The sequence below is a fragment of the Cervus canadensis genome, chromosome 6 (genome assembly GCF_019320065.1).
Source record: "Cervus canadensis isolate Bull #8, Minnesota chromosome 6, ASM1932006v1, whole genome shotgun sequence".
In the NCBI taxonomy this organism is placed as follows: domain Eukaryota; kingdom Metazoa; phylum Chordata; class Mammalia; order Artiodactyla; family Cervidae; genus Cervus; species Cervus canadensis.
Window position 1 is genome coordinate 54886627 of NC_057391.1, and position 15426 is coordinate 54902052.

The window sequence follows — 15426 nt, forward strand, 5'->3', positions numbered from 1 at the left end:
AATGACCTGGGACCTGAGGCCATGCTAGGTAGCAACAGTGATCCACAACTGATGCCTGGGTATAGGATAAGAAGTGTTATCACAGACTTGGAGTCATGTCTCTGCAAGGAGAATGGGGACTGTGGGTTTGAAGCATCTTGGTCCCAACAAGCAGTTCAGCAATATGATGATTTAGAGATTTTCCAACAAGCCTATATGTGGAGGCCACTGGAAGTGAAGGATTACCCAAGACCTGCCTTCTTCACGATAACCTGCTCTTCCAGAAGACATGCTTCTGGGGTCCCAAGGAAACCTGGGATCAGGGGTAAGATGCATCCAGAAAACCATATGTCATTTGACAAACTCTGCATTAGCAAAATCCTAAAGCCTGCCTACTCTGGCTTGTGAACTGCCCTCAGTATTCACCTGAGATGTCACAGACTGCACAAAACTACACGGCATCTGTCCTTGTCCCCAGAGCAATCACAGCTGAGTCCTGGGAAAGGAACAGGAAGAGGCTTTCCTGGTCACAGCTGGACTAGCCTCAAGTCACAAGCACCTGCTTTTTCAAAGATGACTCCAGTGAAGAGCTAGATCTTGTTCTTAGGCCCAAACCCAGGGTCTGTACTGGCAACCCTTCCTGAAGGCATCATCTGGGAGCCTTGTAACCTTGTAACCTCTGGACCACTGCTCTCTGCCTCTCCCCCTGAAGCTCCCCAGTTCAGTCCTGGGTCCTCTCACCTCCCCGCCCCCAATCCAGGCAGCCTGGCCTATCCCTGGGTACCTCCTTGCCTTGTAAAAAAGTACATACAACTTGTACTTTTCACACCTAAGTTTTAATTGAAGAGCTTCCTGTGTAAAAGAAGACCCAATTTCAAGCTGTCATGAAGAAAGGAACCGGCTTTTGAAAAGCATTTTTAGGTGCCAAAGAATAACCTCCTCAACCCATCTCCAGCACAGATGCGATCCCGCCAATCTCCCCTAAGTGGTCTCAATAGCTCTGGCCCACATTCACTGAACAGCCTGGCTCTCATTCTATCACTATAAAAATCAAAAAGGAAGAGGCTTTTCCTGTGCCTCTCAACAGGGCTTTTGTGCCTGTAATTTTATCCATTTGAGCATTTCTCTAGCGCTCATTACTGTCACACGCAGCAACGCTGAAAAGGGACTCCCAGAGATGTAAGAAAGGTGTTTAAGCCACAAGGGTTTCAGAATAAAGGACCAAGCTGTTCTGAAGATATTTAATTTTCTGTGAGGACTGAAATGTGACTTGAGTAATAACTCAATTAGCATTTTCTAAGAAGCCACAGGATTACAGCTTTTCTCTCTTAGGTTAAACTAAACCAACAAGAGTCAGGTTTGGACTCAGAGTTCCTCCAGGAAGCATCTTTCTTGCTAGCCCACCACCCCCATTAATCACTCAGAAAAATCACAGATTTAGTCATTCTACAAACGCAACCAGAGTTCCTAATGCCTGGTAGGTAATGAGAGGTCCTGGAGCTACTGCAGCATAGGTTTCTTACGAGTCCATGCACGCTGTGCAGGGGTTCTCAGCCTTCCCCAGTGCAGCCCTGTGAAGTGACCAGGACCTCCTCAGAGCCTGGAGCCTTAGACTGAGGAGACCCAACACAAGCTCCAAATGGCTTCAAAGTCTTGTGGTTATCTTTAAAGTCCATGAGATCTGTGTATTTACTCCATAATAGAATTTTTTTTTAATTGAAGAAAAGTTGGCATACAAATTATATTAGTATCAGGTGTAGTACATCATTATTCAACAATTGATCACCACAAGTCTAGTAACCTTTCACAGTACAAAGTTACTGTGATGATATTGACCGTATTCCGTATGCTGGACCCTACACTCCCATGACTCATCTATTTTATAACTGGACATCTGTACCCCTTAATCTCCCTCACTTATTTCACTTATCCCCTAACCCCTCCCCCTTGTCTCCTCTGGCAACCCCCTGTTTGTATCCGTGAGTCTGTTTCTGTCTTATTATGTTTGTTCACTTGTTTTGTGTTCTAGATTCCATATACAAGTGAAATCATACATTTGTCTTTCTCTGTCAGACTTATTTCACTTAACATATTACCCTCTAGGTCCATCCATTTTGCTTCAAATTTCATTCTTTTTTAATGACTGAGTAGTATTCCACTGTGTGTATTTATACCATACCTTCTTTATCCATTCATATATCAATGGGCACTGAGGTTGTTTTCATATCTTGGCTATTATAAATAATGCTGCAGTGAAGACAGGGGTGCATATATCTTTTCTAATTAGCTTATTTTTTTCAGATAAATACCCAGAAGTGAAATTGCTGGATCATATGCTTCTTCTATTATTGATTTTTTAAGGAACCTCCATACTGTGGCTTTTCCATAGTGGCTGCACCAATATACAATCTTACCAACAGTACATGAGAGTTCCTTTTCCACATCTCCCTGACACTTATTTTTAGTTGTCTTTTTGATAACAGCCATTCTAACATGAATGAGGTGATATCTCATTGTGGTTTTAAATTTCATTTTCTTGATGATTAGTGAAAATGAGCATCTCCTCATGTGTCTGTTGGTCATCTGTATGTCTTCCTTGGAAAAATGTCTATTCATGTCCTCTACCCATTTTTTAATTAAATAGATTTTTATATTGTGTTCTTCATATATTCAATATGTTGAATATTAACTACTTATCAGATAAATCAGTTGCAAATATATTCCCCCATTTGCTTGGTTGCCTTTTCTGTTGATGATTTCCTTTTCTGTGCAAAAGATTTTTAATGTTTTTTCTTTTGTTGCTTGTGCCTGAGGATACAGAGCCAAAATTTATTGCTAAGACTGATGTCAAAGAGTATACTTCCTGTTTTCTTCTAGGAGTTTTACAGATTCAAATCTTATATTTAGTTCATTAATCTGTTTTGAGTTTATTTTTGCACATGGTGACCCAGTGTCATTCTTCTGCATGTGGCAATCCAGTTTCCCAACACCATTTTATTGAAGAGATTGTCTTTCTCCACTGTCTGTTATTGGCTCCCTTGTCATAATAAATTAATTGATGATAGAAGCATCTATTCCATTCCATTGATCTATGTGTCTATTTCCGTGCCAGTACCATACAGTTTTGATTCACTGTGCTCAACACTGAGCACAGTAACTCAACACTGTAAATCAACTATACTCCAATATTTTTTTTAAACAGAATCATACAGTTTTGATTACTATCTTTGCAATACTGTTTGAAATGAGGAAGTTTGAAGTTCTTTGTTCACCTTTCTTAAGATTGCTTTGGCTATGTGGGGTCTTTTGTGGTTTCATACAAATTTTAGGGTTATTTCAGTTCTGTGAAAAATAACATTAGCATTTTGATAGGGATTTTATTGACTCTGTAGATTGCTTTGAGTAGTATAGTCATTTTAACAATCTTAATTCTTCCAGTTCATGAAGACAATGCATCTTTCCATCTATTTGTGTCATCCTCAGTTTCTTTTATCAGTGCCTTGAAGAAAAGCTACGACCAACCTAGATAGCATGTTAAAAAGCAGAGACATTACTTTGCCAACAAAGGTCCATCTAGTCAAAGCTATGGTTTTTCTAGTAGTCATATATGGATGTGAGAGTTGGATTATAAAGAAAGCTGAGCACCGAAGAATTGATGCTTTTGAACTGTGGTGTTGGAGAAGACTCTTGAGAGTCCCTTGGACTGTAAGGAGATCCAACCAGTCTATCCTAAAGGAAATCAGTCCTGAATATTCATTGGAAGCCGAAACTCCAATACTTTGGCCACCTGATGCGAAGAACTGAATCATTGGAAAAGACCCTGATGCTGGGAAAGATTGAAGGTGGGAGGAGAAGGGGACAACAGAGGATGAAATGGTTAGATGGCATCACTGACTCGATGGACATGAGTTTGATTAAACACTGGGAGTTGGCGATGGACAGGGAGGCCTGGCGTGCTGCAGTCCATGGGGTCACAAAGAGTCAGACATTACTGAGAGACTGAACTGAATTGAAATGTAGTCTTTTGAGTTGTTTTTGTTGTTTAGTCGCTGTGTCTGACTCTTTTGTGACCCCATGGACTGTAGCCTGCCAGGCTTCTCTGCCCGTTGGATTTCCCAGGCAAGAATACTGGAGGAGGTTGCCATTACCTTCTCCAAGGGGTTTTCCTGACCCAAGGACTGAACCCTTGTATCCTGCATTGGCAGGGAGATTCTTTACCACTGAGCCGCATGGAAAGCCCAGTTTTCTGAGTACCAGACTTTTGTCTCCTTAGTTAAAGGCTCACATATAACAACTTATGTATAGAACAGTCTCTTTTAAGTTGGTGGTCACTTAAGTTTGAGCACGTTCTACAAGTATTACACTTTTACCTTCCTTTCCTTCATTTTATGTTTCTGACATCATATTTTACATCTTTTTATTTGTGCATCACTTAACTAATTATTTTAGTTATAGATAATTTTACTACATTTTGTTTTTTTTAAATTAACATTAACTTTCTTGGTAGTTGATTCACTACCTTTACTATATGTTTGCCTTTACAATGGAGATGTTTTTCTTTCATAATTTTCTTATTTCTAACTATGGCCTTTTCTTTTCCATTTAAAGAATTTTTTTTTTTTAACATTTCTTGTACTGCCTGTTTAGTAGTAATGAACTCCTTTACAAACTTTCTCTTGACTGGGAAACTCTTTATGTCTCCCATTCTGAGTGATGACCTTGTTGGGTAAAGTATTCTTGGCTGTAAATTTTTTTCTTTCAATACTTTCAATATTTCATGCCACTCCCTTCCCACCTATAAAGTTTCTGCTGAAAAAACAGCTGATAGTCTTAATGGGGGTTTCCTTGTATATAATTAGGTTTTTTTTCTTGCTGGTTTTAAGATGCTCTCTTTAATTCTTGATATTTTAATTATAATGTGTCTTGGTGTGGACCTCTTTGGGTTCATCTTTTTGGGGGGTTCTCTGTGCTTCCTGGACTTGGATATTTGTTTCCTTTGACAGGCAAGGGGAAGTTTTCAGACATTATTTCTTTAAGTAGGATTTCTGTCCCTTTCTCTTTCTGTCTTCCTCTGGGACCCCTGTGATGCAAATGTTAGTACTCTTGAGCCAGAGGTCTCTTAAACTATCTGATTGTTTAAAGTTCTGTTTTCTTTTCAGTGTTTTGATAAGGTGGTTCCCACTGTTCTTCTAGACTGTAGTCTTCCAGACTGCTGATCTGTTCTGCATCCTCTAATCTGCTGTTCATTCATTCTAGTGTATTTTTCATTTCACTTATTGCATTCTTCAGTTCTGATTGGTTCTTTTTTCTTATATTTTCTCTCTCTTTGTTGTAATTATCACTGAGTTCATCCATTGTTTTCTCAAGTCAGTGGGCATCTTTATGACTGTTACTTTGAACACTTTATCTTGTAAATTGCTTATCTTTGTTTAATTTAGCTCCTTTCTGGTGTTTTGTCTTTTTTTTTTTTTCACTTGAAAGGTATTCCTTTGTCTCTCTATTTTGCCTAACTCTCTGTGCTTGTTTCTATGTATTAGGGATGTCGGCTATATCTCCTAGTTGTAGAAGAGTGGTCTTATGTAGAAGGTGCAATTGCCCCTGGTCACCAGAGCACTGCTGCGGGCCTGCTGATGTGTGGAGCTAGCCTCCAGTGCAACTGGCTTCAAGGCCAGGCTGGGACTATTGTGAGTGCTCTGTGGTGTGGGGCTGGCCCCCTAAAGTGGGAGCTGCTTTGGAGGGGTGCTGGTGCCAGCTAGGGCTGCCCTCTGGGTAGGGCAGGGCAAGAAGTATTTTGGAGGGACTGGCTGACGTCGGTTCTCAGAAGGGCATCAGGGTGGGGCACACAGTGTCAGTTTGGTGGAGAGTGACAGAAACGGTGTCTGCCAGTGCTTCCATTCCCAGAGAAAGTTCCTCCAGATCCCTGTCCCTCCAGCACATGCCTTAAAATTCATCAGTGAATCTCCTTCTCCTGTGACCCAAGCACTTTTCAAGCTGCTGCCTCTGTGCTGGAAGTTAGAGTGAATGAATGTGTATGCAAGGAGCAGAGTCCCAGATTCCCACAGCCCTCCAGCTCTCCTGAACAAAAGCCTCACTGGTTTTCGAATCCAGGAGTTGTAGGGGCTTGTCTTGCCCATGCACGTCCCACTGACTGGGGAGCCTGATGTGAGGCTTCGACCCCTTGCTCTTCGGCGGGGATCTCTGTGGCTGTGACATCCCTCCTGCTTGTGGGTTGCCACACTGGGGGTGTGGGTTCGACTAGACTGTGTCTCTGTTCATCCTACATGGGTCCCTCACTGTGTCCTTTTCTTTCTGTCCTTAGTTTAGAAAATCTGCTCTGCTAGACTTCAGGTTGTTCTCGGAGATCATTGTTTTGCGAGTAGCTGTAGTTTCGGTGTGTCCACGGAAGGATGAGAGCTCAGGATCTTCCTACCCTGCCATCTAGATCCAGACCTCTCCATAATAGATTTTTAACGCAAAAATAACTTCCCTCTGTTTGCTCAGAACGCTGCACCCCCTTCAAAGAGACAGGAAGTGCAGTGTCTGAGACCGGGCACTGTCGGTCTGTCCTTGGTGGTCAGTACCTGGTCGGGGCAGAGGGTGATGAACCGGGTGCCTGGCCTCAGTCCAATGTACCACACATTTCTGATTACCCAAGACCTAGCTATTTTCCATGGTCATACTGCTATGGTAATAATGAAAATGTTATTATTTTTCATAATTATAATTGATTTTTAGCCCATTAAAAATGTCTGGTAAAAGCAAATCAACATGTACTCCCATAATCTAAAGTGTTTCTGGGTACTCCTTCTGTCCTCAGCCCTTTCGCCAGCGCAGCGTTCCCCACGTGAGCTTGTGAGCTCTGAAGGCAGTGGGCACGCACTCTTCCCATGAGGTGAGAAGCCAATCTCTGCTAGAGTCAGGTATAATCACACCAAGACCACTCCCCAGGCACTTCCCTGGCTGTTCAGTGATTAAGACTCTACCCTTCCACTGCAGGGGACACGGGTTTCGGTTTGATTCCTGGTCAGGGGAACTAAAATCCTGCATGCCCACATGCCTTGCAGCCAAAGAAAACCAAACACCATGCCTCTCTTCCCCTGCTCCATCCATCAGCCATTCCAGGTCCTAAGGCTTGGCGTACCTTGAGGTTAATTCCCTCCCTCCTTTCTATTTGTCTTTGATTCATTAAATAGAAGGGGACAGGGTGTGACCAATCTCCAGTCCCATTGAGCACATAGTAGGCACCGCACAGAGAAATCATCATAAAAAACGTTTTCTTAACTAATTAGCAGTTTGCATCTAGAGCTTCCCATTTAAGCTATCTGTACGATATGGGGAAATAACTACTTCTGATAAGGGCTCTCTCTCTACTACTTAAGGTCTTTTCCCTTTCTTCTCCCTTTTAAAACACTAATGGGAATTAGTGTTGGCCTCAGTTCAAGGTGCCACACATTTCTAATTACCCAAGACCTAGTTATTTTCCATGGCTGGAAGTCTATGGCAATACCAAAAATACTATTATTTTTCAAAATTTATGTTACTACTGAGTTTTAGCCCATCGAAAACATCTGGTATACAAGTAAACCAACAAGCACTTCCATAAAGCTAAGGAGTTCCGAGACCCTTCGCTCCCCGTGTGAGCTCCCCGTGTGAGCTGCTCTTGCGCTCCCCGTGTGAGCTGCTCTTGGTCAGTGCTGGCCAGCTTACCTGTGAGGCAGATACCCCTGGTACTGTTGCATAGGTCCACCATCACTCGGATCTGTGGGAAGAGAGGTCCATTACCAGCAGCACGGTAGGCAGTAGACCCTGAACTTGCTCTTTATTCAGACAAGCAGAAAACAATTACAAAAATTTCCAAAATAGCCTCAGAAGAATAGGTAGAAGTGCAAGGAAAAGTTAACCTAAAACTGAAAAGACACCCCTGAAAGATCTAAAGATAAACATTTTTCTTGTATCAGCAACTATCTCCATCGACATCATCAACAGAATCTCCTTGATTTCTATCAAACTCTGAGAAGGCAGAGGATGGGGGAGGAACAGCCAAATCTAAACCCAAGCTGGCTCCCCAGTGTCTGAAGGGCTCAATCTATGGATCTGAATAAACAGGACTGGTGGACTTAGCAGTCTGAAGCACATACTTAAATCTGTGAGTGGGTATGGGTAAGGTGCTTGACTCCTTGACGTTTTGTTTTCCTCTGAAAATGTAAATTATATGAATAGCTGCCTTTAGGGTTAGGGAGCTCCATGCACGGCGTGTGGAAACTGCGCTTAGAGCAGTGATTCTCATGTCATGGGGACGCTGCTTACTTGCCACTGGATGGCCATCTGGAGTGCATGGTCACTGCACCGTGCTGTCAGCCTGACACAAGATTCCCACACACCATTTTATACTCCTCCCCCCATTAGTTTTCCATGCTGTTGCTTGTGAGCTTCACAAAACCCAAATCTGATCAGGTCAGCCCTGATTCAATCATTTTGGTGATGCCTTGCTGCTCTAAAGATACAGCAAAATTCCTCCGTACCTGGCCTCATCTCACACCATCCCCCTCTTTCTGTTCTCTAGTTCCACTTCCCTAGTGGCTTAGTGATAAAGAATCTGCCTGTCAATGCAGGAGACGCAGGTTCGATCCCTAGGTCAGTAAGATCCCCTGGAGAAGGAAATGGCAACCCACTCCAGTATTCTTGTCTGGAGAATTCCATGGATAGAGGAGCCTGGTGGGCTACAGTTGCAGCTATAGTCCATGGGGCTGCAGAAGAGTCGGAGACGACTTAGAGACTAAAACACAAATTCCATTCTGTTTCAGTTTGCTTATCTGTGAAATGGGGCTATTTAGTAGTACTTAACATTTTAGGATTGCTGTGAAACTTAAGTGAAGTTATATATGAAGTTCTAAGAACAGCTGCTTGGATGTAGGAAGCATACATAAGAGTGTTTTCTATTTTGTGAAGGCAGCAGAAAGTACAGATGAAGGCATGAATCCTGAAGTCAAACTGCTTGTGTTCAAATCACGGCTTTGTCATTCACAAATAGTATGACTTCGGGAAAGTTACTTAACCCCTCTGTGCTGCGTCACCCTTGGCTATAAAGGCGCTGACAGTACCTACCTTACTTGTAGCGCGGTTATGTGGATACATGATTGCATGCAGTACACTCACAACAGCGCCTGCTATGGGATAAGCAAACTCTATCTATGCTATTGTTTTGATGGTCTCTTGGATATGCCAGGAATGATTTAATTTATCAATTTACCATCTAAGAATTTCAAATTCATACATAGATAAATTTTTAAACCCAAGTAAGGTGGCATTTCAAAACTGTGGGAAGACACCCTATCAATTGGGAAATGGAATTGAGACAGCTGGATACACATCTAGGAAAAAACATAAATACAGATCCCTATTTCACTCCTTACACTAAAAAAGTTAATTGAGCAGCATTAGTTGAAAATTTTAAAGTTAAAAACAAACTAGTAAAAATACTGAAGGAGACCTTGGGAAAAATATTTATAATGGTATTAGAGTAGGAAAGACTTTTCTAAGGAAGAAACAATCCCCATACTATACATAGGGAAAATGTGATAAATTCGACTGTCTAATAATTAAACATTTCTATAAGACATAAAATACTATCAACAATAACAAAGGTGAAACACAAACTTAGAAGAATAATTATGCAAAGAGCTTGTATACAAAGAGTCGCTACAAAGCAATAAGTAAAGGAACAAAAAAATAAAGGAAAATGGGCAATGGATCCAGGCAGAAAGCTCAAAGAAGAAAAATAAGAGAGTGTCTTATCTTCACTTATAGTTGAAGAAACACATCAAATTACAAAATACTATTTTAACCTTTTTTGGTTTGTAAATAAAAAGAATAACAGAGTACTTCTCACAAGGGTATCAGGAAAGGAGCACTCTCATACTGTGTTGATGGAAATGCAAAGGGACACTGCCTCTTTGGAGGGCATTTTGACAATACCTACTAAAATTTAAATGGATCTGTCTTTTGACCCATTATATTTTATGAGTTATTCTACAGATAGACTCATGTATGCATGAGAAGATACATGTACAAAGATGGTTATTTTAGAAATGTGGGCAAGAGCAAAAGTTAGAAACAACCTCAATATTTATCACTGAAGTCTGGTTAGAGAAATTGTAGCATATTCATACAATGAAATACTGTGGAAAAGACTAAATTTAAATCCATAAAGCCAATATTGAAAGATCTCTAAGATAAATGAAAAAAAAACCAAAAAACCAAGATATAGAGCAGCATGTATAACACGCTTTCATTTAAGTAAAAAAGTAGTACATATGAAAATGCTTCTATACACTTTCTCTCTTGCTACTTTCCAGATTCTCTCTTTGTCTATGACTTTCTAGACTATTTCTGGAGAGAACTCTAAAAAGGAGAACTAAAACCTAAAAACTCCTCCTCAAGTAAGGAGGAGTAGAGAGCCAGGGTGGGAGGGAGCTATACTAATGCCACACTTAATAAAACAAAATGCACATTTGTTTTATTCAAAAATTTTGCTGATTTCTCTCTCAAACTCTTTTTAAAGAAAACTTGTTTTGATTTGAGGGGAAAATTTGTTTTGTTTTCTACCTAGGTTTATTTTGTTTGCTAGGGGACCTGGAGGAAGATTTGTACTGTATTTACTGTTTGTGAAGTGTGTCACAGGTGCTTACTACTTTAGGAATTTATTGTGAAATATATCATACATACCACAAAAATATAAAACGTGTGCCAACAGTATAAGATGAATAATAAAATAAACATCCATATACTACCTCCAGCCAAGCAATGCATTAGGAAATCCCAGGTGTCCCTCCCAACACAAACCGTTCCCTCCAAAACTCTCTGAGCTGAAGTATGTTGGCCAGTGGGACTCTCCCTTTTGTATAGATAAGAACAGAGAGGCTTAGCAAGGTGATATCATTTACTCAAGGTCACACAGCTTGCTCGTGGAAAAGCTGGGCTCAGCTCCAGGTTTCCTGATTCCAGGTCTACTGTATTTTCTGTTGTGACTCAGATGAGTATTATAACATAGCCAGAAGAAATTTCGATTCATTGCTTTTAGTCATTTTCATAAATTAATGCAATCAGCTGCACTACAAAATTTATCATCTTAAAATATGCATAATTGTTCATTGAGAGAATCATTAGAGACTTCATAAATGCCTCATTTGTTGCCTGGAGGATCACAGCAGGAGAAGTAGTTGGAAATAACAGAAGCATCAATAGGGAAAATTAACCTTTCTCTCTTTTATGTTCATCACTGGTCTGGAGTTAGCATAGCTTCTATAAAAGCAATAAAGAAGGAGTTTTCATTTCCTGACCTTTTGGCTTCATTTATATGCTAAAAGTTAATTTAGATATTTACCAGTAAATTGTGTCTATCTTCACTTGAGAATATTCTTTAACAAACATGGTTTATATAAGATTGTATCAAAGTAAAACATGGTGTGAAAAGGTATGACCATAAGAAAACCCGAAACTTTTTTTTTTTCTGATAGTAATGCTTAAGAGTTTGGATGAAAATCAGAAAATTGAAAATTGAAAGTCATAAAACCTAACTTGTCAAGTTAAGGAGTCATATTTGGTATACCAGGCTTTCTAGATCTTCATTTAGGATTTGAGAAAGGTGAACTGAAAACAGCCTTAGAACTCATAGCCCTGGGGGTGTCAGGCAGGATCCATGCAGGACGTGGCCCTGCCCTCTCTCAAGGCCATCTACCCCCACTCCACCACTGTTTGACTCCAGTCACACTGACCATCACCACTGGTCTTTGCCAAGCTGTACATAGCAAAGAAGTTCTTGTTATAAACTGTGCTCACATCTTCACAAAGGCCTCAGCGCAAATGTCACCTCGTTAAGAAGGCTTTCCCTGACTCCCCACCTGAGAGTAACCCTAGCAGCCAGTCCCCATTACCTCAAGGCTTTCAGCCTTTGTAGCACTCACTGTTATCCAATATTAGCTTGGCTTCTGTATGCATTTGCTTATTACCTAGGCCTGTTCTCCAAAGAATGCAGGCATTTTGACAGCAGGAGAACTTGCTATTTTGTCTGTATCCCTGTGCACAGAACAGTACCTGTTTCCAGACCTAGAACTTTTCCACTGGTGAGATAGGGTTCAAGTAGGAAAGTATGTCAATGGTCTCCAAAGGACAGCTTGTCTTGAGAGCAGGTGACAACGGCTGTCAACCTGGGTGTAACATAAAGAATGGTACCCCCAGATAGCTTAGGTCAGGAGTTTTGCTGAGGAGGTGGGGCCATCCACTCAGAAGAAATGCTGTGGCATCTCAGGGTCACCTTGAGGTCATGCTGCACTGGACGAAGACATATCACAATACATGGGGACTTGCTTTCAACTTTTATAACATATGGCAGCAATGGAAGAAGAGACAGCCCAAATGGATCCCATCTGTGGCCTGACCAGATCTCCCAGTTTTCTCTCTGGATACAGAACTGGTCTCACTGGATTAGTAGAACCCATGGAATCTTGGGCAATTCAGGGGCAAGGAAAGAGCGTCTGAAGAAAAATAATGGACTTCTAGCTAATTTGGCATCAGCTGGCTTGAGTTGGCTTTAATTCAAACTAAAAATAGATGGGACTAATTTGGCAGCCTCTATGAGAAAGAAAATGCTATGAACTGGGAACCTCGCTTGTAAGAAGATTATATAAGGATATCTGACGAGAATGTTCATCTCCACACAGTGATGGCAAAAGCATGCAAAAAATCTAAACATTTATCAGTAAGGCATTTATTGGGCTTCCCTGGTGGCTCAGATGGTAAAGAATCTGCCTGGAATGCAGGAGACCTGGGTTCAATCCCTGGGTCAGGAAGATCTCCTCGAGAAGGGAATGGCAACCCACTCCAGTATTGTTGCCTGGAGAATTACATTGGCTGAGGGCCCGGTGGGCTACAGCCGGGGGGTCACAAAGGGTTGGACACAACTGCGTGACTAACACAAACACACATATAGCAAGGCATTTATTAAACAGATGCAAAAGAATGAAGTAGATCTATGTGTACTAATCTTGAAAGCATACTGCTGAGTGATAAAAACAGCACAAGCCACATAACAGTACAACTTTTTGGTTAAAAAAGAACATTTAGATGTGTCTGGATAAGCACAGAGAAAAGTTTGAAGGCTCATGAGCCAAACCATTGAGATCTTGTTTCCTCTTGAAGACTGAGACTAGGAGATAAAAGGGTAATTTTCACTTCTTAGTTTATATCATTTGAAAAGATATGGTGGGATTATGGGTGGTTTTTACTTGCTGTGTTTTTAATAATTCAGAGTGAGAGAAGAGAGCATGCAAACATTAATATGAGCCCAAAGGATGGTTTTAATTACACAGCTTTCCATAGGAATCACAATGTCATGTATTCCTCATTACGCCCATCACTCGGAATAACTTGGACAGATCTCTGTTTCTTCTAGATGAGTGAATGTAGAATGAACTAGAATAGCTGTCTAGTGATTTTCAAGTTGTTTATTATTCCTAAGATTTTTCTTTTTCCCATATAAATTGCCAACCCCCCCAGATAGAAAACAAATAGAATGGAGCTACTTTGGGTTGACTTATCCATAAACTGAGAGAGTTGGACTAGACAGATGATTTCAAATTCTACTCCCAGGAGGAATTGGAGAGGAAGTAGGGGGAGACACACCCAGAGGGCTAAAGTGGAGGAGGAAGGAGAAAGCTGAGGTCCAAAGAAATCAAGTGAAGTAGCTGGCCCAGGCTCCCAGAGCTGGCTTCCAGGGCAGAAGTCCTCTTTTCTACCACATCTACATTTTTTGTGGCTTCCCAGGTGACACTAGTGGTAAAGAACCTGCCTGTCAATGTAGGAAACCTAAGAGATTAGGGTTTGATCCCTGGGTCAGGAGATCTCTTGGCAACCCACTCCAGTATTCTTGCTTGGAGAATCCCATGGACAGCCTGGTAGGCTGTGGTCCATGGAGTCGCACAGTGTTGGACACAACTGAAGTGACTTAGCATGCACTACTATTTTTATACCATTTAGATTTTGCAAAAGGAATTGTGTGAAATTCCACAGGAAATGCAAATCTCTAGTTTACTTTGAATGTGAACAAGACACTAGATTTTTACTAGTTGATTATGCTCAACTGCAAGCAGTCTCTTCTGTTCAAAAATGAAAGGCTTAATCAAAAGTGTTTCTTTCTCTCATCAGGATGAATAGAGCGAAATGCCACGTACTGCCACTGCTCATCTGCACACAAAGCCTCAGGTGGTTGGCTGGTTGCCCTCTTGAACTCCCTCCCTCTCACATTTTACTCTCAGGACTGATCATTAAAAAAAAAGTAAAAGAGCGAATTTGCCCATCAACACCAGTTTGCATGTTGCTGAAATAATATGTCCTGTCATGGCTTCTCTGCCGTTCCCGAAGTACTGGCTCTGGTTTGCTGTGGAGAATGCTGTTTAATTCCAAATCGCCTTTCAGATGTGACCTATTTTGTAACTTAAATTCCATTTTTCTTAGACAACTGAATACCCTTTATGGCTCTCCTTAATTGTGCAAATTGCTGCTATTATGTGAATGCAAATGGTCCTTTAGATACAGCTCCCTGGGAGCAGATAATCAGCCTGGGATTAAGCTAGGAAAGACTTGGCCCAGCTGCTGAAGAGTTCGACCACAGGTGTTGGAGGAATCCCTCATGGAATCTGAAGCTGGGGTCAGCTACCCCAGACTCATCCCTCTGAAAGGCAGGAAATCACACTGGAACCAAGATGTGGTGATGACAATCTACAGATCCCGACAAGAAGGTAGGCTTTGCCATGTCTGTGGATGAAATACTGAGGCATGACCTTCTGGCAGCCCCAAAGGAAGATGAGCCAAAGGTCCAGGTATGAGTCAGTGCAAGGGAACAAATGTTGGCCATCCCATGCCGATGGCTTGGGGCTGAGTGCTCTTGGTTCAGATGAGTATCTTCAGAGCCCAGCTAAATCCTGTCCAACCTTCCCCAAAGACCTCCATCCCCACTGACTGATCCCTTTACAGCCCAGCAGCATCACCACCCTCCTTCATGTTGTTCTGGCTCCCCAACCAAACAGGCACCTATTGGTAAGAACTCTTTCATCTTCTTCCTGTTTGCCCCATTCTCTCATCTGGTCCCTTTGCCAGCATTAGAATGGTATTGAGCATATAGTGGATATTTGATAAGTATTAATACCTCATTATTGATTACTCAGTCAACTGGGAGCAGAATGTGCTCTTCAGCCAAAGATATTATTTCTTTTTGACCAGTAGTTTATGGGAACCTAATGTCTAGCACTCACCTATAGCCAGACATCCTGGAATGTGAAGTCAAGTGGGTCTTAGAAAGCATCACTATGAACAAAGCTAGTCGATGTGATGGAATTCCAGTTGAGCTATTTCAAATCCTAAAAGATGATGCTGTGAAAGTGCTGCACTCAA

At 41.4% G+C, this 15426-nt stretch overlaps 1 protein-coding gene across 2 annotated transcripts in view; it reads right to left on the reverse strand.

Annotated features, from left to right (window-relative positions):
* The window catches only part of GLDN (gliomedin), a 56357-nt gene that overhangs the window by 26373 nt on the left and 14558 nt on the right, over window positions 1-15426 (reverse strand). For both annotated transcript variants that reach the window (XM_043471992.1, XM_043471991.1), the window contains exon 2: window positions 7687-7738. In XM_043471992.1, the coding sequence (XP_043327927.1) occupies window positions 7687-7738 (52 nt within the window). The remainder of the gene's footprint in view (window positions 1-7686; window positions 7739-15426) is intronic.